The sequence below is a fragment of the Sturnus vulgaris genome, chromosome 15, assembly GCF_052056855.1.
Source record: "Sturnus vulgaris isolate bStuVul1 chromosome 15, bStuVul1.hap1, whole genome shotgun sequence".
In the NCBI taxonomy this organism is placed as follows: Eukaryota; Metazoa; Chordata; class Aves; order Passeriformes; family Sturnidae; genus Sturnus; species Sturnus vulgaris.
Window position 1 is genome coordinate 15,558,399 of NC_142257.1, and position 21,211 is coordinate 15,579,609.

The following is a 21,211-nucleotide window of genomic DNA, read 5'->3' on the forward strand; positions in this document are numbered from 1 at the left end:
ACATTATCTCTCTGGTACAACTGGCAACAGTGTGCTAAAATGTGAGAGACTGCCTTCATTCAAAAGTCAAAAATGGAAGTTTAGGCTCACCTTAACTTTCTTACTCTAAATCTATATGTGTGTCTGCTTTTTCAGGCTTTCCTATTTATATTACAATTTCAAGGAGACAGGGCAATACTGAATGTGTCAGAGTTCACTGCTCAAAATCAATATGTTGTAGGAGACAAGCCCTTTTTCCAATATACTCTATTTTGAGCAACTACTAGTAGAATCATAAAAATGTACGTACTTCTGTTTGTACATAAGTTTGTTGCTTCCTCGAAAAGAATGTCTCTTTCTTGCAGGTCTCATTTTTTTATTTGGAAAATTCACTGGTATTATTCTCTTTATAGAGGCTGCCAGAAAATAATGAAACAATGGACGTTGTCACTGTCCAAGTCCTCTTAGGTTTTGGTGTGAAATACTGCCTGCATATCTTCAGAATTTCATGCTGTGCCCAAAATATTACATAAAGAGCTATTAAAACAGGCAGAGAGAAAATTCATGAAACATTCCAACCATCAAGAATATTCTCGGAACCATTTGCATGCTTATCCTTAGTCACACTGTATTAGTTTGCCATTTCTCTCAGCAGTGTAAGTTTATATTTTATGAACAGTGTGAATTAAGGAAGTTGCTAATGCTTGCTTTTCCTTGTACAGGTTGACCTCTATGATCAAATAATAGTAAGATAGTGCTTCAAGGGGATAAAGAAATAAATACATTTTCTGCATTTTAAAATATATTCATACAAAAGAATTCTCTCAATAAATTTAAAGCTGAGTGACAATTTTGCTCCTACCATTCTACTTCAACCTTTATATAGTGCATTTTGTCAACAAAACAGCCAGAGGAGGCAAAGAGATCTTCAGACGTGACAATTGCTTGAAGTGGTGTTTGCAGTGATGGAAAAGACAGCAGTTCCCCTAGGAAAGAAAAACAACCTTACAGTTATTTTATTTTCTGTATGTACACATCTGAACAGCTGTAGAGGAGCTTGAGTTGGGAATCATCACTTCTGTTGATGTTTGTTTTGTCTTTTATTTGTCTCTGTCTGTCTTCCAAAACTGCTGCAAACTTGCCAGTATCTTTGGGTGTTGTTTATTTTAATGAGATAATCTGGAACTTGTTACTTCCCCCCACCCCATGAAATAAAAGAGAATATTCTGGACAAATTGAAATTAAATTTTGCTTGAATACTGACTTCTTAAATATTTTACTCATCGTTCCTCCGCTGTGGGATCATGGAACAGCCATGTCCCTGAGCCAGCAGTGTGTCCTTGTGGCCAAGGAGATCCATCCTAGGGTGCAATAGGCAGAGCAGGTCTGTGATCCTGCCCCTCTCCTCTGCCCTGCTGGGGCTTCACCTGGAATATTTGTCCAGCCTCAGGTTCCCCAGTGCAAGAGAGACATGGAGCTCCTGGAGCAGGTCCAGCAGGGAATTTCAGAGATGATTAGTGGGATGGAGCATCTGGGTTATGAGGAGAGGCTGCCAGAGCTGGGTGTGTGTAGCCAGGAGAAGAGCTGAGCGAGAGGGGAGCTCATCCTGTCTGTCAATGTATGCAGGGACTTCCAGGAGCCACTTGTGTCTGGGTGAGCAGTCTGGGACCAAAGAAGACTTAGACTAAGATGCCTTTTTTTTTTGCTTTTTTTCAGTTTCTCAAATTTACATCTCAAGATATGACAGATGTTTCACATGTGAGAGTGAGAGGGTTGTTTGGCTTTGGCTTTGTTCAACGTTTGATAAACTGAGGAGAAATAAGGAATAATAATTAAGAGAGTTCAGCACAGGCCTCTCTACCTGAGCATTAACAAAACAGGGTCATGGAAGTGTTTGCAGATGTGTGTTTTTTTGGGGTTGCAAACATCTATATAACCATTTTAAAAAATCAGTTTTTCTGAGCTGTTGAAAGCCTCAATAGCTAAGTTAACTATTAATTAGATCATACATTGGTTATGAATGGGGAGCTTTGGTACTAAAATCTTTCAAATACCCAATTTAAACATAAGGGTTCACAGTTTGCCTTTGGTAAGAGCAGTCTAAGGTGACTTGCTGCCAGCAGGGATGACTTCACTGAGGGACCAGAGTGGAGCACGAGGACTTCAGATGGACTCATCTGAGACTGGGGATTCTGAAATGACACTCTTAATCCCTATGGGTAAGATCTTGACAGTGCAGTTTACATACTTCCTCCTAGTAATCTGAAAAGTAGCCATGACATTGGTTCTGGGGGGAGCTGCTTGGCAGCTTTGCCTGTGTGTGTGAGAGAGGGTGCTGCAATTAGAGACAATCGGATATGGAGCAGGAATACAGAGGAAAAACTTGAATTTTATTTTCTTTGTATTTTACTTGAAAATTTTTGACTTGTGAGTTAAGCACATAAATAGCAGCTGAGATGTTTTATAGCAGGAGTTGTGTGAGCTTGGAATGGGCAGACTGGGTATACACAGTTTTTCTTTTAATTGTAAGTTCTAGTTATAATACAGTGCCTTTTGAACATAAAAGCAAAATCTCTGTTAAGAATTCATCCAGTTTTAGCACAACTTTGCTTCTTATTTTCTCTGTTATACTTAACGATTTTTTTTATTTTTCCTCTTCCTTACAGTTTCTGACTCATGTTGTGCTTCACATTTCTAATAATCAGGAATAAAAGTACAATGTATAATCTTATTCTGTTATTAACAGAATTAGCATAAAAACCCCCACAAAGAAATCACCAAAAAAATTAATATAGATGTTGTCAAGATTGAAATGAAAAGTGTTTCTAACAATTAGAGTTCATAACACACAGCATGAATGTAGCAATTGTTCTGTTATGGCAGCTGACTCTATTTGATGTATATACAATTAAAACCCTGAAGAACTAATTTTTAAACATTCTTCACATACGTGAAATACTTTGCTATCCACAGTGCTTTTGTTTGGACTTGCTAAAAAGCTCTCATATATAGTAAAAGAACTTTAATGGAAAGAAATAAAATGCAGAAAATTGTAATTTTTTTTAGCCAAGTGGCGAACATGCACATTTAATCCCCTTGTGATTAAAACACTTAAAGGTGCACTTACCTTCCTGTGTGAGTATTCCCTTTCTCTGAAATGAGGCTGCTTATGCCTAAAACCTTTAGTAAGGCCATATGAAAGAACAGGGTTTGTGCATTGTTAACTAAATAGTACTGATGACTCCATTAAAATGAACGTGCATACAATATCTTTGAATTTATGCCCTTATTGCTCCCATTTTTCAAATTTGAAATATTAAAAGGAAGGCAAAGCTATCTGCAACCTTTGGAGTACAGCAAAAGAAAAGAAGCCTCTCATCATAAATATCATTACTTCAATTGCATTTTTCCACTCAACTGGGTAATTCTGAAACTCTAACTCATGCAAAGGAGAGGAGTGAAAAAAGAAATCACACTTGGTCTGTTGTGCCAGCCATACCATAGTAGTTTTAAAGTTGTATTTTATCCACATCTACTTGCAGTTTTTTAAACCTTACATTTGTAATAAGGTTTTCATTCAGCCTCAGTGAAGTGTTGCAAGGCTCGATTACCTGCCATACTGTACCTATTATGAGTTGAAGGTTTTAATCTTTCTTTAGCTTTTTTTGTAAATGTATTGCCACTGTATACTTGTTGAGTTCCAGACAGGCTTTGAGACAGTACTTTTGTTATGTACTGAATAAGCCTAAGTTGTCATCACATCCTATCAGAATAAGATGCAGTATTGATTCTATACATAATCGTCCAGAATATTTACAAGGGAAATGTAAATCACCTCTCTTTGGAATTGGTGGCATGGTTAGACTTTTTTAACATCTGTGCACTGGGTTCTTAATATGTTTTTTGAAGTCTGTCTGTTGTTAGTAATTATGTAAGTATAGCAATCCATGTCAAAGCTTATAAATCCAGTTTCTACACCTGCACTCTCCTGCAATAACTTTGCACATATGAATATGCTGGTAATTTCCATGTGATTTTTCCCTCAATTATTGAGTTAATCGTATTTGAAATATTTAGTATAAGTCTTGAAGTGTCAGTGGCAAGAGAAGACTCTGAGGAGATTATACCAGCATTTTATCAAGTGGTTATGAACACTGGAATTTTCTGTCCTTGTCTTATTTTTCTTTTTATTATGTGCTCTAAAGTTTTGCCCCAGCCAAGCCAACAATGCTGTCTGATGCCACGCTGTGAGCTAAAGGACTGAGCTAGTGAGGTCTTCAGCTGTTTGCTAGAATCAAGTAATTTCTAGTAAGTTGTGGCTACATATTAGCCAGTTAATTATATGTGTGGGTTACAGATTGCAGCATTAGCTTGAAAATGTTTATGTCATTCTAAAAAGTTGCTTCATGACTATTCTTTTTAAGGAAAACAAACCTTTTGTTTGAATGTTTGACCATGCAGTAAAGGTGCATAGACAGTAAAACCGGTTATGTTGGTGCTTACTTTCCTCGTGCTGCAATACCCACACTTGGAAACCTTTTGGGTCTTTTTCTTGTTTTGCAATCTGAATTGTAGAAGCACATCCTTATTCAGGTATTCCAATATCCAGCAGCTTGTGGTTAACAGCTTTTTTCCCATGTTTTTATCCAAAGCCTTAAACATTTTCCATCGTGGTTTTGATTAGGGCATGGAAGTCGATGATCTCTGAGTCCCTTCCAGCCCAAACCATTCTGTAGCTGGTTGTGTGAAAAGAGATTCTTTCAGTTTTTGATCCTGATCTCATTTCTGTGAGCAAAGCATGTAGGACTGTGCAGGACAAGGAAAAAGGGCTTCACTCTCCTAAAACAGGCTTGCTCCCTTATTTTTTGGTGTCAACAATTAGAAATTCTTGCACACCTAACAAGAATCAACTGGGTGAAAGAAAAGCACTACTTTTACTGTAAGATTTTCATCTCAGATGATAACACCCCAAGCAGGATACAGTTCACAGAAGTACAGGAATTACCAAAGTTGTCACATTTGTAAATACACATCTGTAGATCTTGTTCCTCTTTTAAACCTACAACAGTTATTTAGTAGGGATGTAACTTGCCATGCCTAGTGAATTTTAGAATCATTGTGTCATTTGGAAGAGCTCAAATGTCACTGTAAGGAAATAAACAGGAAGAGATACTGCAGAGAAGCAATATCGAATGGAAATGGGCTAAGAGGATATAAATGTAATTAGCAAAACACATTTTCATGACTAGTAAAATTAGCACCCATTTATACATGTTATACACTTGAACCCTTGTTGACACCTGAGGCTGGGAAAATATATCTGCTAATCAAAACATGTAATTATATCCTATGAAGCTGAAGTAACGCACTGAATCCTTGCTCTTCATGGTGTTAATGATTTGTGAAACTCATTTACCCGATCACCTCAGTTTGTCCTTTCTCGCTGTATTTCTGTTCCCCAAAATAGTGAGGTCAGAGACATTATATAAGCAATTAAATATTAGATCTATGGAAAATTGAACATTGCATAAATTGTTAGATGGTATTGATATTAGAGAAGAAGGTGCTCTCAATAGTGGGGAAAAATTCTCTGGTTATATAATAAGCAAAGCAAGATAAATTATTAACTTGCTGGAGAATTAAAATTCCTGGGGAGCTGTAATGTAGTGGTGTGGTTGATAACTTGTAATTTCCCATTGGCACGACCTGACTTTGCTGTCTTCAGAGCCCATATCTACATCTAATTGAAGAACATTATCATCTGACACAAACATAAAGGAGAAAAAAGTATAAATTGTTGTTTTTTGTAGTGGTTTGAGCTTATACAAGAGAAGTACTGAGGAAAAATGGGATATAAAAAATGTTTACTAAGTTTCATGATATGGCAACAGATTAATTTATTTTTGTTTACAGCCCAATTCTACAGTAGCACTGTGGAGATGTGAGAGATGAATCAACTTAATGTAGAAGAACAATTTATTTATTCTGGCAATAGTGAAGAGTCACTTCAGTGAAAGGGGTGCTCCATAGCCATGGATGCTGTTCTCTTGCAGCTTTTGGTTTATGTGGGCAGGTAGCAAAGGTGAGAATTGGGAGGGGGAAGGGGGCAAGGAAGGTTTATATAAAGATTTTCGTTGATGAAAAGTACAGCCAGAAATCAACTTACTCACAATAGCATTAAAATCATCTTTAGTTCTTGCAGTTCAACAAAATCTTCAGTCTAGTTAAATAATAAAGATGATTGTAAAAGGGATAAATGCTTCTGCTGTAACACGGATGTTATCCATCTTGATTATGCAGCTCTGATACGTACTTTTAAATAACCAGTCCTAAATACTCTTTTTAACCACTTTGGGTTTCTATATCTGTCTTACATGAACCAAACCAGAAGAATTTTTATAACAATGCTGCTTTACCATTCTTCGCTTGCACCGGTTTTACTGACATTCAATGGGGATGTTTGTTTTCTGTGAAAGCTGAGATAATTAAAATTTAAAACCGAATAAACCTAGTATCCATAATGTTTATTTATCATGAGGTTCTGTGAAGAACAGTGTAGTATAAAAGTGCATTAACTAGTATAGATACATTAGCATATTTAGTATTAAGAGATTTCTTAGAAAACTGGAAATGAGCAGAAAATTTACTGCTTCTAATATTTGAAGGTAAATTAATTCAATGCATCATAGTTCTGTTGATATAATCTTCCTTTGTACCCTAATTTCATGTAAGGCAAACTGTGGCAATACTTGCATGTTGTATTTGCTACATGCGATGTAGTTACAGTCCTAAATTTCCCACTTAGATGCTTTGATCTCATAGTTTTAGGTGAGTACTCATGGAACACCATAGATGTTTTGAAAAAAACCCCACAATTTAGGTCAACAAAATTTATTTTAAAAAACTTGCTGTGCCTACCTTAATATAAGATTGGAGAGTCTAAGTAAGTTATCAAATAAATAGAACCGGTGTGGTAATTATAATTCTGCACTGAATCTGTACGTGAGACATCTAATGCAGGAATGTTCTGTTCATTACTACTGTGCATCTACTGGAATTGCTGTAGGTGTTCTTTCAGCATGTTCTATTTCTGAGAGGATATCTGACAAATCCTCTAAATTGCAACATTTACGGTAAAAGTTATTTCAATATTGAGACAAGTTCTCCATTTAAAGTCCTTAGGTATGATTTTTGAGTATGAATTTAAAACTTTCTGTCCCTGTATACACTGCTTACCTCAAACCAGTGATATGTAATGGAATCTGAATACCTGTGCAAGGAGTGGACTGCTTGGACATTCAGAATCCAGGAACAATGCCAGAGGAATTAGGTGAAAAGTAATGGAAGCTCAGTCACAGACCCTGAGCTCTCATCAGAGTGAATTGTTGCCTGGGCTTCATTACTCACACCTTAACACAGCAAGGGTTGTTCATGCTTAGTGACATTTAAATTTAACATTTTTCCTTGCTTTATCAATTTATATTACCCAGTCATGCAAGAACTTATTTTTTTAGGGAGGTTGTTTTTGCACTCTGCTCTGAAGATTAAAAGAGCAAGGTGTCCAACGCACAGCTTTAATCCCTTCAATTCTGTGCCCATGTTGTGCTTAATTAAGCCATTCTGCATGTGAAGTGCTTGATTTTCCTCCTGGAGTCAGTAGAGAGTGCTAGATCCTTTTAGATATTTTCCAGAGGGAGGCCATTCTGTCACGAATTTACTCATTTAAGTTAGGTGGACAAGACCTCCCTCTGAACACATCTCAGGAGTGCTTATTTCTCTCCCCTGACTGCAGAGAATAGGTTTGGCTTGGCCGTGGTCTAAGTGCCTAATTCAAGTAAAGAAGATCCCACCTGTATGGGATTTCAATGCATGCTGGACATGTTGACCAGTAACAGCTTAAAAGGGTTTTGTTAGTGTTACATGGTGAAAGGAAAGGTCATAAGGATGAACTTTGAGATATTTGTTTGTGAAAGGGCTGCTTCAGCTGAGACATTGCTCACTTGAACCTTCCAGAAGTGATGTTTCACCCCGTGGTTGTCCCTTTCTGTGAAGTATTGCTATCAGTGTGATTTGCCTGATGGCCTCCTTGTAGCAGATGATATTTAGGGTTTGTCATGGCTGACAAATAGGATTTGATATGTGGACATTTAAATAGTTAGACATGCTTGTGATGGAGTAAGACCACCAAGTAATTGGAAGGTTCTAGTTAAGATGTGCCCTTGGTTGCTTCATCAATGTTTGTGTGAATTGTATCATATTACCCTACCTGGTGAAATTCTTCCATCCAGAGGTGAGCTAGTGAATTTGCAACTTCCTCTATGAAACAGAGGTTCTTCTTTGTCATAATTCCAAGCTCTGTTTGCTGTCTCCTTCAGAAGAGTGCTGGTTTTACAGCTCAGTGCTGCTCTGTGTTGGAACAGGGTCAGCAGCTGTATGGATTTTCTCAATGATAAACATAACTGTGTCCAGGAAAGAGCTGGGTTTAAATTCTGTTTTCTAAAGCACGCCTTTGCTCCCAGGTGATTGAATACAGCTCTTGGCCACGGGTGACTGGTGGCATGTTTAATGTCCTGAGTTAATGACCCAACCTGCATCAGAGGTGTTGTGATAAAAGCAATGACAATTGGGGGATGACTGCTGGGCTGAGGCACAGTCTGTCCACTTTGAGAAAACAGATTTCTAGTGACCCTTCACTTGACTCATCTCATCCTGCTTTTGTGTCATCTTCTCTTATTTGGCAGATATTACTCAAATTGAAAGTGGAAAATTATTTTTTCTGACTGATATAACTTGGTCCTATGGCTATTACTGAAAAAGAAAGTCTAAAAAAAAATACTGGCATGTGAAAAATTCTTATTATGTTCTTAAGATTCTCTCTTGTCATGTTTTTACATCAGCTGGCAAAGTAGAAGCTGTGTGCAGTATTTTATACATGAGCATGCTTTCCTTCCATCCCAATGCACTCTTTGGATCTGCTGAACAACAGGGATGTCTTCAGGATTTTTGCCCTGCACGAAGAGAAGGTAGGAGTTTGTACAGAGACTGCCATGCCAGGAATGCAAGGAAAGGAAATAATGACCTCTGGACAGGGCCAGCCCCCTCCCCTTCCACATTCTAAACTGGGCTTTAGTGTTTGGACAGTATCTGATCTTTGATCTGGAAGGATGTGTGATGTGTCCAGGTTATTTACCTTGGAGGAGTAAAATGATCAGCTGCACCTGCTAGAGTCTGAATGTATTTCTTCAGGACAGCCCTCTGATTCGTGGTCCTTGGAGCTTTTCCCCCAGGTCTAACAGAATTGTAACCAGTTATGTTTGTTTTCTCACCTTCTTGGCTGTCCTTTGAAGTCTTTTACTCCAGCTTTTCCTGAAGGTTTTGTAGTTTGTTGCTCCATTATATGCAAGCATGGAGTGTGCAGTGGAAAAGTAGCTGTGAACGTGAGGTAGTTTTTGCAGGAACATCTAAACTTGAGACTTGCCTCCAGCTCTGTTTCTCACCTCTCATGCTGGGATTGGCAATGAGACACTGTGCTAAGGCAGTTTGATGGCTCCTGTTCATATCCTAATGATTTTTCTCTTTTTTTTTTTTTTTTTTTTGAGATTACTCTGACCCATTTATTGCTTTGTTCTGCTTTATATGACATTTATGGACAATGATGGACACCTAAAAAATGGACAACAATTGAAAATTTTCAAATGTCAGCCTGTTTCAAATACTATTTAACACTTCTAAAGTTCAAGTCACTACTTGGCCTTTTCTTGCTTCCTCTTTAATGAAGACTGAAACTTCTTCATTCTGTTCCCAAAAGCAGAAGCATTTGATGTAGATTAACACTGACTCTACTTTCCAGACACCCTTCTTCATCCCACAACAGACCGTGTATGGGATCAAATGGCATCATTTTGATCAACTAAAATATTTGGAGATAAGCTGTCTGTGAACTGTCTTATGCTTTTGGCATTTCCATGGTAATATATGTGGAGGAGGAGAAAATCTGACTTATACATGTTTTCCCAGTCATGATTTGTCATTATAAGTGAAGATTCTTTTAGGTAATGTAGTCAACACAATTAAAGCTAAAAGGCAAGTTTGGCATAATCCCAGTTTTTGCCTTCCTGAAATACCGTTTATACAGAGTGAGATTACACAAAGTTCTTAATTGCCAGGATTTATAAGAAAATACTTCAGTATGCACTGATATTTCACTGTATACACAAATAGTTGTGTATAATGCCATAATTTTGGTGTGTGTGTAACAGAGGGCAGAGTGTTTTTCTGAAACTTTTTGTGGGAAGTCCGGAGATTCTATGTAATAGCACTGTCTTGTGCTATGGTTTAGATGGCTTTTATCTATCCACTAGAAGCTATTTCAGGATAAATTGACAACCTGCACTGTGTCTTTTTACTCAATCACCTCTGTGTGCAGAGTGCCAGTGGTGTTTTCAGAACAGCACTTATGATAAGGAAAAAGTAGGCATAAATGGGCTGCTGAGAATTTATTGGGAGTCCTCGTTCTGTTGCTCTGGAGCTCTGCCAAGGCAGTGACCTCACTGCCTGTTTAGTGAACAGGTAGAGCCTTTTCTAGCCAAAGTATTTCTCCTCCTCAGAGATAAAAAGGGTAGAAAGAACAGGAGCTGAGACAGCTTGTCACTGCTGAATCTTGTCCTGCCAGCTGCCTTAGCAGAATGCATTTGATAAACTGTGATTGACAAAATACTTGAAAACTTAAAACTGAATTTCTGGAGAGTGTGAAAGTAGACAGGATAAAGTAAGAATAGTCTTGTGAGCACACAGAGCTGTCATCACGCACACAACTCTCTTTAAATTTGAAAAATAGAAAGCTGTAGGGAAACCTAGACTGTCCTGATATAATTATCAAGATCATTACTGAAATTGAGCCTTCATTTAAAGCTAGGTCCTTATGATGCAGTATTTTCTGCTTGTTTACTACACAAAATCTAATGTTGTAATTTAATTCAGTGGTAAGCAAGGGGCAAAGCAAGCAAAAAAGAAAATCACCTATGGATGGCTGTGAAACTTTGGAGTCCATACATAAGTTTTGAAGTTTTATGGTCCATTTTCATAATAAAGAAAGAATTGGCAACAGTGGACCTGATTTCCCTGACTTTACATTTGTGGTCTGAGAGCAATTAGTTTCAACTTACTGCAAATTAAGCTCATCATTTCCCAAAACAGAAAACCCTTTTAATGCATCTTCTCCATGCTTGGAAGCACTCAGGGCACTTTTCTTAGGTGGGTTTTCTGCTCCCTTTCAAATCAATGTAATCTCCTTAATAGTCTATATAAAATGTTCTATGTCATTCCACAAAACTCTGAATATTAATTATATCACTCATGTATAAACACTGGGATGATTTTCAAAGTACTTCTGTGTATATTCAGTTGCAAACAGAAGAAGGGGTCGCTGCCAGTACTGCTGACTGCAGAGTGCTGTGGCAGCGAGCAGAGCACAGACTCTGTTGGTTGGAGTCATTAAACTGCACTGCCACTTGATGCATTTGTTGGTGTTTGTTCTATTTTTCATTTGCATTTAAATTCCTGTGAAGGAAAGATAAGATAGAGGTAAACAAATGATGCTTATTTGCTCCTCAGTTGAGCTCCTACTAGACATGTGACTTAGAGAGAGAAAACATTGGGGAAAAATGTCTCAGCATCCTCTGCAAAGCATCACACCTCCACTCATTCTCCAGCAGACTACAAAAGATGCATCCCTCAGGTTTTAATGAAAACATAAATCAACAGGGAGTAACTAAAAATACACTTAAAGTTAACAGGAAACTAGGTCAATCACCACATGACTCAGTATTTGTAGCTTGGATAAAACACATTGCAATGTTTTTCACATCATAAATATCCTTCTGGTACAAGAGAAAGTATTGTCTGTGTTTATTTCCTATCCCTTTTGAGTCAGGGAGTGTAATGCTTTCTCTGTAGCTCTGCACAGCATGAAGCTGTGATGTGTTTGGGTGTGTCTGTCTTGTCCAGGGCATTTTTTCTGTTTTTTGTGTCGCTGGGCACTGAGGGCTCCATTCCATCAGGAGCCAGATGAGTTTATTGTGAGCCCATGGTGTGTGCAGAGGGAAGCAGCTGCCCTCATGTGGGAGGTAACATATGTTGCTACAGAAAAGAGCTGAATTTATCTGAATTTAAATTTATTTTTTCTGAGCGTTACAGTCTCTTGCTGCACTCTGTTGTTCTGTTCATGGTTCAGAATGAATTTTTGGTGGTTTTTAGAATGAGCTGGAGAAACAGAAACGGGCTGAAGTGACTGATTTCTGTATGGCAGTGTCGTGAAGACAAAGAAAATTTCTTGAATAATTTCACAATGTGAATGGTAGGTGTAAACAGTAGGTGAAATGGGTAAATATTGAAGAATTATGATGGGCTTTGAACTGTCTATAAAGATGCAGGAAAGTTATGTTAGTACAGCTTGGACAATCTTGTGAAAGGATATCCATGCAATATTACAATAATGCAAACAAACATCTTCTTATAGCAAAACTAGGAAGCAGTAGGAAGTTTATTTAAAGAAGAAACCAGAAATATTGTCACTGCCACTGTAGAAAGGTGTGGAATGTCCATAAATATTGAACAATATGTTGAATTCTCATTTAAAGAATTTTACAGTTGAACTGCAGAAGGTAGGAGCCAGTGTGATGAGTTACCCAAAATATGGCATCATTTTCTTTGTGAAGTATATTATTAATATTCTTTAGTGTAAAAACAACTGGTGACATGACTGGAGCCTTTGCTGTGGTGATTGACATAAAAATGTGAAAAAGGAATGATTGATCACTGCCTTTTAGCTGTATGGAAACTACACAGCATGAAATTAGCAAATGGCAGATCCAAAATGAGCAAACGTCCACCTCATATACAGTCAGGACTTCCTATCTCTAGACTTTGTAAATACTAACAATTTTCACTGGTTCAGAGCCAGACTTGAGAAACTGATGGAAAAAAAATCCAACCAGAGCTGTTGAATAAATTTTTTAGGAAATTCAAGAGGTAAGCTCCTGGAGTTACAGAGGAGTTCTACTTTTATATATTTATTCTAGTTTATACCTTTCCCTGGGCTAGAGAAGTGATAAAATATCTTTGATGTGATTTGCTACAGGTTGTACTTACATTCTTTATCCAAGAATCCTGAGAATAGTTTTGTTTCAAAGCTATAGGTGATCTCATTATAGAGGCTGAACAGATATTTGGTAAAGTTTGAGATAGAAATCTTGTTCTTCATATCTTTTTCCCCAGCAGAAACCACAGTGAAGCAGTAAGCTTCTCTTCTGGTGACTTGTGTGTCAGTTCTTAGTTCTTCAAAATTGTTTACAGGCACAGATGACAAATAAGATCTTACCAACTAAATTACTTGAAAACTGTAATTTGATTTTTTTTTTCACTAGTAGAACTTGCTGCAGAAAGACAAGAGATCAGTAAGTAAAAGTAGGTTTAAAGGTGGTTGAGGCTCATCAATTAATTAACTTGCCACAGCAATTTAAAAACAAACAGTAATTCTTAACAGTGAAGAACATAAATGAATAATGAGGAAGACAGATGCTGAAGTTATTACTTCAAGAGCTTTGTTTTGTTTTGTGAGGCACTGCTATTGCATTTTTAGGGGCTCCTTGGTTTTAAATGAGCAGTGAGCTACAGTGTAGGAGGCAGACAGGATGCTGTAGTGTCTATGGAATATTCAGGTTGTTGGAAGAAATCAAGAGCAGCTACTTTTAGTTTTTCCCTAATTCTACAAAAAAAGTAGGAAATTAGTAAGGTCAGAAAACTTTTACTGGTTGACTTATCCTTTCTTTACACTTTCAATCTGGAAAATACATATCCCACAATAAGGAGAAAAAATATTTTTATGGAATTACTTCTAGGATTTAAACTAGTTTTAGTCTTCTCCATAAAGTTTTTATTTATCCAGTTTTGTGTGGTGCCAAAAGTGAGGAGAAAAAGCAGTGGGTGCTCAATTGAAGCATTGACTGGTTTTAGTACAGTGCATGTGGTTTACTCTACATTTTAAACTTTGTACCTGACAGCATCTGTTGTAAAATTTCATTCATGTGAATTTTGTAACTATATTTATGTAAGGACAACTGGTTTAGAGGTTTAATTTTGTTTTTGACAGTAGAGTTACTAATCTTTCCAGGTGTTAAGTTTTGATCTAAAAACATAGTCATTGGCACAGAGTAAAGTGTTGTTTGTGACAGGCTTATATGGAAAAGGTATTAAAGAAAGAGAAAGAATCCTGAGAGAACCTTCAGTTGCTGCTTGAAGCTTTTCTTAGTTTTTAATAAATTATTCCCATGAGAATTGTGACTTATATCTCCATAATTATTAAATCATGACTCGTAGCTGAGTCATTGGTCTGTATGGGGCTACTGAACCATTCCTAAGAGCATGAAGTAATCGTTGTTGAATTGACCTCTACTTCAAAAAGCAGAGTAAAACCAGAAGGAAAAAATGTTGGGAAGTTTCAATTAGAGTTTTACTTTTTGTGTGAGTCAATGACCATGTTAAATTAAGAGGTAGTGATGAATATGTTGAATTTTGGGGCTTGGCTGTTCAGGGGAATTCGAGAAGATTTATCAAAATTGCCAGATACGTAGTGGCATGATCTTAATGTGATATTGTGAAATTGATTGACACTTCTATGTAGACATAATCATTTGGATTTAATAGGGCTGTATTTAATTCTTTTGGGAGGTAAAACTAATAGAAATCGTTTAATATGACTTAAATAAATCTACTTGAAATTTAGGTTCAGTTAACTTTGACTTCATAGTTATAACAGACTTCTACACAAAGAAATAGGCACATGTCCACAGTGTAAGTGCTGATCTGAATTATGCATGTCCCTGTGTCCTTCTGGTAGAAAGACATCCCAGTGCTTTTAGTACTCCATAGGAAAGGCAAACAAAAAATGTAAGTATTTTTCATTTTAATTTCTGTGTTGTTGTCTCTACTTGCTTTATTCTCTATAGAAGGCATGGATAGCTGGAAAACCCAGCTCCTGGCACAGTAGATCTGTTGCTGGTCATCCTGGTAACATTTAGGAAGTTCTAAATTGCAATGCAAGTCAAAACTTCTGACTCCCATTCTTTAACCTTACCTTTAGGCTGAGGAGAGGGAAAATGGTGTATTTTCTGTGGAGTTCACTGAACTAAAATAAACTTTCAGATGTCCTTGAACTGCATTAGAGCATTTTCCTTTGTAGTGTTTGTCAATTCTGCAGGAATGTTGGGTGGTGTGGTAACATATCATTTTGTGGAAGTATACTCTTAAATATGTCTTGTGGGTGTTTTGCATTGGAGAATAATTGTGCTTGAGAGCTGCCAGTATGCTCTGAAGGTAAAGCATTTTAAGCCTAATTGAGTTGTTGAATGCACTTCGGAGGAGAGAAAACCGAACACAACTTTCACAAAAGATCAAACAAAACATTGGATGTAAAATGTGCAATAGAACATAATGGAGTAATACAGCAGAGAGTAATTCTGTCAAGACAATATGGGAAAAGAAAAATTGTATGCCCTTTTTTTTTGTTGCAGAACAGCTCTTATTTCCATACCTCTGTGCATGACTTTTGTATTACTGATTTTTTTTTCTGACTGGAGGCGGTGTGTGTAGAGGTTGAGTACTGCACTTGTTATATCTGCCCACGAGGCATGGTCTGAAGTATCAGGGTATAATGTGATAGGGAGAAAAACCCTGATTTTGAGGGAAAAGTAGAGTGTTGACCTGTCTGGTACTAACAGTCTTCTGTCGGTTGCTATGGGGTTTGTCTTGTCCTGTTTGTCCATTAATCATAATGATAAGCAATAATCATTGAGCAAATAACAAATTATACTGAGATACCAACAGAGGAGAAACTTCTGCTCACAGAAAGTGGTCAGAACAGAGGAAATCAGAGATGTCTGGGACAGGTCTCAGGCACACAGGTGTAACAGGAAAGGAGTAAGGGTTTATTACTGGATGTTTTTATGTAAATATAGGGAGGGAAGGAAAGCAGCTTGAGAAATTCAGGCTATTTATTTGTAAGGCTTTTTTCCAAGGTTTCTGCAGTGCTACTTTATAAAAATAAACCAGCTTTTTATTATATATTACTAGTAAAAATTGGGATATGCCACTTTGATAAATAGAAGAGGAAAAATGAGAACAGAGCTTCGGAGGATATTTAGGCTCTGGTCATACTTAATGTTCCACAGTCTAGAAAATAACTATTTTCTAGATCAATGTTGACTGAGAGGCATAAGAATTATGGATGGAGGAAGCAACTCTTACAAAAATGTAAGTTTTCATATGTACAAAAACCTGCAAACAACCCAACCATAAACAATATGCTATCATCTTAAAGGGTGGAGCACATCTTGCATGTTTTGGTGCCAAACTTTTAGTGATGCCAATTGGAAAACGCTAAACAGAAAAATGCCAGAATACCTGTGAACTAATAAGATTGGGAATTTGTTTAAACTATGACAGGGAGAATTTCAAAGGAAGAAAACTGATGAGGGAAGAGAAAAAGAGAAATGGCTGTGAATAGTTTCTAGGACAGCTCAAAAGAGAGACTATAACTAAGAGCAAGAGGATATTTGGTGGACAGCCTCTTTCCCAGGACAGAGATATGTCCTGTGGGGCCAAAATGTATTCTGCACTGGGATCCTGAGGAGCAAAACTCTGGTTGCTGGTGTCCAGAGGCGCCTCCCAGTTGTGGGGAGGAATAGATCTCCTCAGAGTGAAGCTGTTGGGCTGGGAGGGAATTTAGAGAGATATTTAAAATACGCAGAAGGCAAGGAGCTGGTCTGAACTCCTCCATGTTCCTTATGGGAGAGCAGGTCAGGAATTGCAGTGGCTGTTTGCTCATTTTCAAAAGGTGCTGCCAGGATTTGTAGCTAAAATCACCTGTATCAGCACTGGCTTTTGGCTTAAACTGGGGCTTGAGACAGCAAACCATGAACTGCTACTAACTCATCTTTGAAAGACAAGGACAGAAAACAGGTTTCTTTCTCCCTGCCAGCTGTTGTGGGAGGGGTTGTATTTTAAGGGAATGGATAGAAGGAGTGCAGGAAATTCACACAGGTTTTATCTTTCCAGCTCTAATTGTGGTGCCTGATAGGGACTAAAATTAACTTAAAGTTCTAAAGATTTACTTACAAAAGATTCTCTTTTCCTAATTTTTGGTAGGGCCAAAGATTGTAGGTCATAGTCTCCTCTTTCCTGTCTGATAATTGTAAAATCCATTACTATCCCTTAAAGATGCTTTTTTATAAAAGGCTATACTAAATCTGAATAAAAGCCTAATAAGTGGATTAGTTAGAACAATAGTCCTCCTGAGGATGGTTGATTCCAAGTGTAGCTGCTAGAGATAACCCTAAATGCAATTAGGTTTAACTCCCTGTGAGTGTCAAAGGAAGGTAATACCCACGGAGACTTCCCTTCACATGACACTATTTTAAAGTGTCTTAACATTTAAATATTCTTTCCTTTGGGCATTGGTGACAATTTTTTATTTTTAATTGTTGGAGAAACACTGCTTGGCAACTTGAACTTTAGCCATGAGTTTTAGATGCTTTCCATAAAAAGAGGGATGGTTCATCTTCCTTAGGTGAACAGTTTGTCTTCATCTGTGTCCTTTAAAGGGATCAAATATCCTAAAGTGGCCACAGACAGGTGAAAGAGAAGATAGCAGATTCAGTAATATACACAAGCTTAAAGGGAAATGTGAAAAAAATGTCAATAGATGAATTGTTGATGGATTAATTCTGGTTTTCTTTATAAAAGAGAAATGAAAGCTAAAGCTTGTATTAAAACAGAAAGAGAGACATTAAAGATTTCAAAACTTCGCATATGATAGGATGGAATATAACAGAAATAGTATAATTGCAAACTACTAAAATAGTTTAATTTAGCTGTAAGTACTGCAGAAGAATTGCACTATATTTAGGAGTTTGGTTCCATTTTCACATAGAAAAAGAAAAGGAAAAAAGCTTAGTGAAATAATTACATTACTTCCTCTTTCATATATTCCTGCATGTGCATGTGTTTAGTTATATTTAATTTCCTCAATTTTTAAGATATGAAAATAATATCAATTTTTAGTATTTTGTTTTGCGGGGAAATTGTAGGCAATACCAAAACAATAAATTTGCAATAATTTTTTTATTTACCAGCTTTTTTACATTGATAGCCACAGTGCTCTGCCCTTTACATTTCTTTCCTTGGCTTGTATGTTGTTCTTTGAATAATCTTGCTTGAAAAATGTTCTAGAAGTCTTTCATTTTTTTTGTACCATCAAAATAAAGCTGAACCAATTAGATGTGAGTCAAAGTACCCAAAAATGTCCTATAGTTGTACCTTATCAAAATTTAATTTCATATGTGGCAGGGAGACATGGAACCAGTTCAGTAAATTCTACCTGCTTTTTATTGTTTGTAACTTGTCCCTTGAAATTCCTTCCCCCCAAAGCCAGAGATGGAAGACTCAGGAGCTGTCATTCTTTCACATTATTCCACTTGAAGCGAAGTATTTTTCCTCCTAACAAATAGCTCATTTGTTGTCTAGCATGCAAAGCAGTTTATTTTCTATTGTCTTGGTCAGCCTTCTTTTTATGTGTCAATGTGTTGCCTTTTTTCTTTGCATGTAATAAATTGCTGTGTTTACAGAACACATTTTCACTGTTGATTTGTTTGTGTGTTGGGTGAAAGATTAAATTATTATCTTATAAATATTACGAAGGATTTGAATGTGAGATGCACCAAGTAAAATTATTTTCCAGTGAAAACTTATATAGACAGTGAAAAACAAGAATTAGAGTGGCCATACATTAATTATTGGGCTTCTTGTCCTCCTGGTTTTTGCAAGGAAAATCATGTAAATAAATAAAAGTAGGTTTTATGTTTCCTGTTTACTACATCTGAACATTTTCCTGATGTTATTATGAAATTCAATAATAATTTTCAATTAATTTTGAGCTTTTCAAATGTAAGAGGACTCCCAGGTTATGGCACGTTTTCAAAATCCAGGATTATTCAAGTTCTTTTCTTTTTAGTCTAAGAGAGAGTAAATTCAAAAGTAAAGGGGTTTTTTTGTATGTATGTATTAAAATCTGTTTTACTGAAGCTGGAGAATTTTCATGAGACAGAAAAAAAAAATCTCCTTGCAACAGTAGAGTTCCACTGGTTCCTGTCTTGTTGAGATGCAGCAGAATGAGCTTCATTATGCTGAGAGTCAATGTAAAAGTCATAATGCTGCTGCAATAAACTTGTAAGAAATTATTTATTACAGCTGAAAGTGTCCATTTTCCAAATATATCTTAGGAATCTGTTTCCAGGGAACAAAAATTATCTTTTAAAGGATGTAGTGATATGTATTTGACTGTAGGAGTAAGGGACAGTACACTGAAAATAAGTTAATATGAACTTAAGCACCTCCTGTACAGCCTGTATGGAAACTGCTGGCCTTTGAGTAAAGTTCTACCCAAAGACAGATTTTAGAGAGATTTTTATGCACTCAGGCCTTTTTGTGGTTAATGATGCTGACAGTGGGTATATGGACTGCCTGCAAAGCAAGATTGCACCAAACTACTGCTACTCAATCTGCCTTTTTATGTCATCGATAGCAAGATAAAAAATTCTTAATCTCTAGATCCTAACGAGTAAAGTATTTTACTTACTATTGAGGAATGCTTTGGGTGGGAGGAGGTGAAATGTTCTATCAGCTGTATTGCACCAAAGGTGAATGGAAGAAAAGAAGGAGAAGAGCCATCTCTAAAATGTTATTTGTTTTATTTCATTTAGATTTTCACACACACCTTTCTGAGAAATTGAAAGACAGACAGACAAGCTGGCAGCAGCTGGCTGAGACAAAGAACTCTCTAATACGTAAGGTTTTTATTTTGCTTAACCTGTATTCCTTGTAAACTTAGAACCCAGTTTAGAACTTGTGTGTTGTGCAATGCTTTAATCTTGTTCTGTGTATGTTCTTATTATGTGTTGTGGGATTTTGGTTGTTTGTTTTTTTTTTTCTTTCTGGGTATTTATATTCTGTTGAATAAACCTGATCTCTACTACTCATTCTATCTCATTGTTGAGTATTACCTTCCTGGTTGGATTGAACTAGTTCAGGGCTTTTTCACTGGGAGGCTTGGCTGGCTGGTGGAGGAGCTGTTTTCCCTGAGCTGATCTTCATGGTGTGGGGCTCATTCCATGAGAGGAGGAGAGCCAAGACATGGAAGAGATGCCAGATCTGGGTAGTCACAGGCATGATTTTTAAACAAAAAGGTACCTAAGCCTGTATTTTCACAAAGGCAATTGCATATTTTGTATTCCATTGGTAAATGTTTGCACAGGGCACAAGTTTCTTCAGAGATTCTTCAATCAGACTTTAGAGTGAAAGATTTAATGATGACTCTGTTCATCTTCAGTCTTGATTTGAATGTTTTTGGTCTAAGAATATGAGATTCAGACAGTCACACTTGATGTGCCCCTGAAGTTTTGTATCTCAGAGGGGCTGTGCAAAACAACCAGGGAGTTGTGTTGGTTTTTGTGAGTTTGCAGGGAATCGTGCATTGCTAGACAGGGGTTTTTGAAGTACCACTGCTCCCCACTCACACACACACTTCTGCTTCCCTGAGAGTAAAGCTCCTTTGGGAGGAAGAGGATGTTTGTGAAAAAAAAGCCTGCAGTGCACCTTTTTAGCAAAAGAAAACATTGCCAGGCTGTAGTAATATAAATCAAAACACATCTCAAGGCATTTTGGTACAAACATAATAATTCAGTGACGTCTTCTCTTGATATTTCTTGAATTCAGAAATTATTTTCATTCATTAGATATTACACTTATACTACCTGTAGTGTCAGCATTTGCCCTTGCTAAATTAGCAAGGGCTGTTTTTGATAAAACCTTCTGTCCTTTACTTGGCAAATTTTACCTTGTATTTGATTGTCTAATGAGATAGATGAAAGATGGATTTTGTTACTTCATTTTTTTTTCTTCCATTGCACCTCTGACCTAGTACATACATGAAAGGTACCTTTCTGTTGGGGCTTTTTTTTTAAGCACTTAAGTAAATGCTTTGCATTCCTAACCAGGAATAATACTCTGCTTGCTTAATATTCAATCGAGACCTAACCCGAGGTTTTCTCATCACCCTCATTTTCTGATGTACTTCTTTCCATAAATGCTTGATTTTTGGTAAGAACTAGTAAATGGCATT

At 36.9% G+C, this 21,211-nt stretch overlaps 1 protein-coding gene across 3 annotated transcripts in view; it reads left to right on the top strand.

Annotated features, from left to right (window-relative positions):
* The window catches only part of TENM2 (teneurin transmembrane protein 2), a 617,267-nt gene that overhangs the window by 311,708 nt on the left and 284,348 nt on the right, over positions 1–21,211 (top strand). The window contains exon 5 of one of the 3 annotated variants that reach the window (XM_088173828.1): positions 19,794–19,877. The exons of the other annotated variants lie outside the window; for them this stretch is intronic. Coding sequence (XP_088029954.1) covers positions 19,794–19,877 — 84 coding nt within the window. The remainder of the gene's footprint in view (positions 1–19,793; positions 19,878–21,211) is intronic. 3 annotated transcript variants of the gene reach the window in all.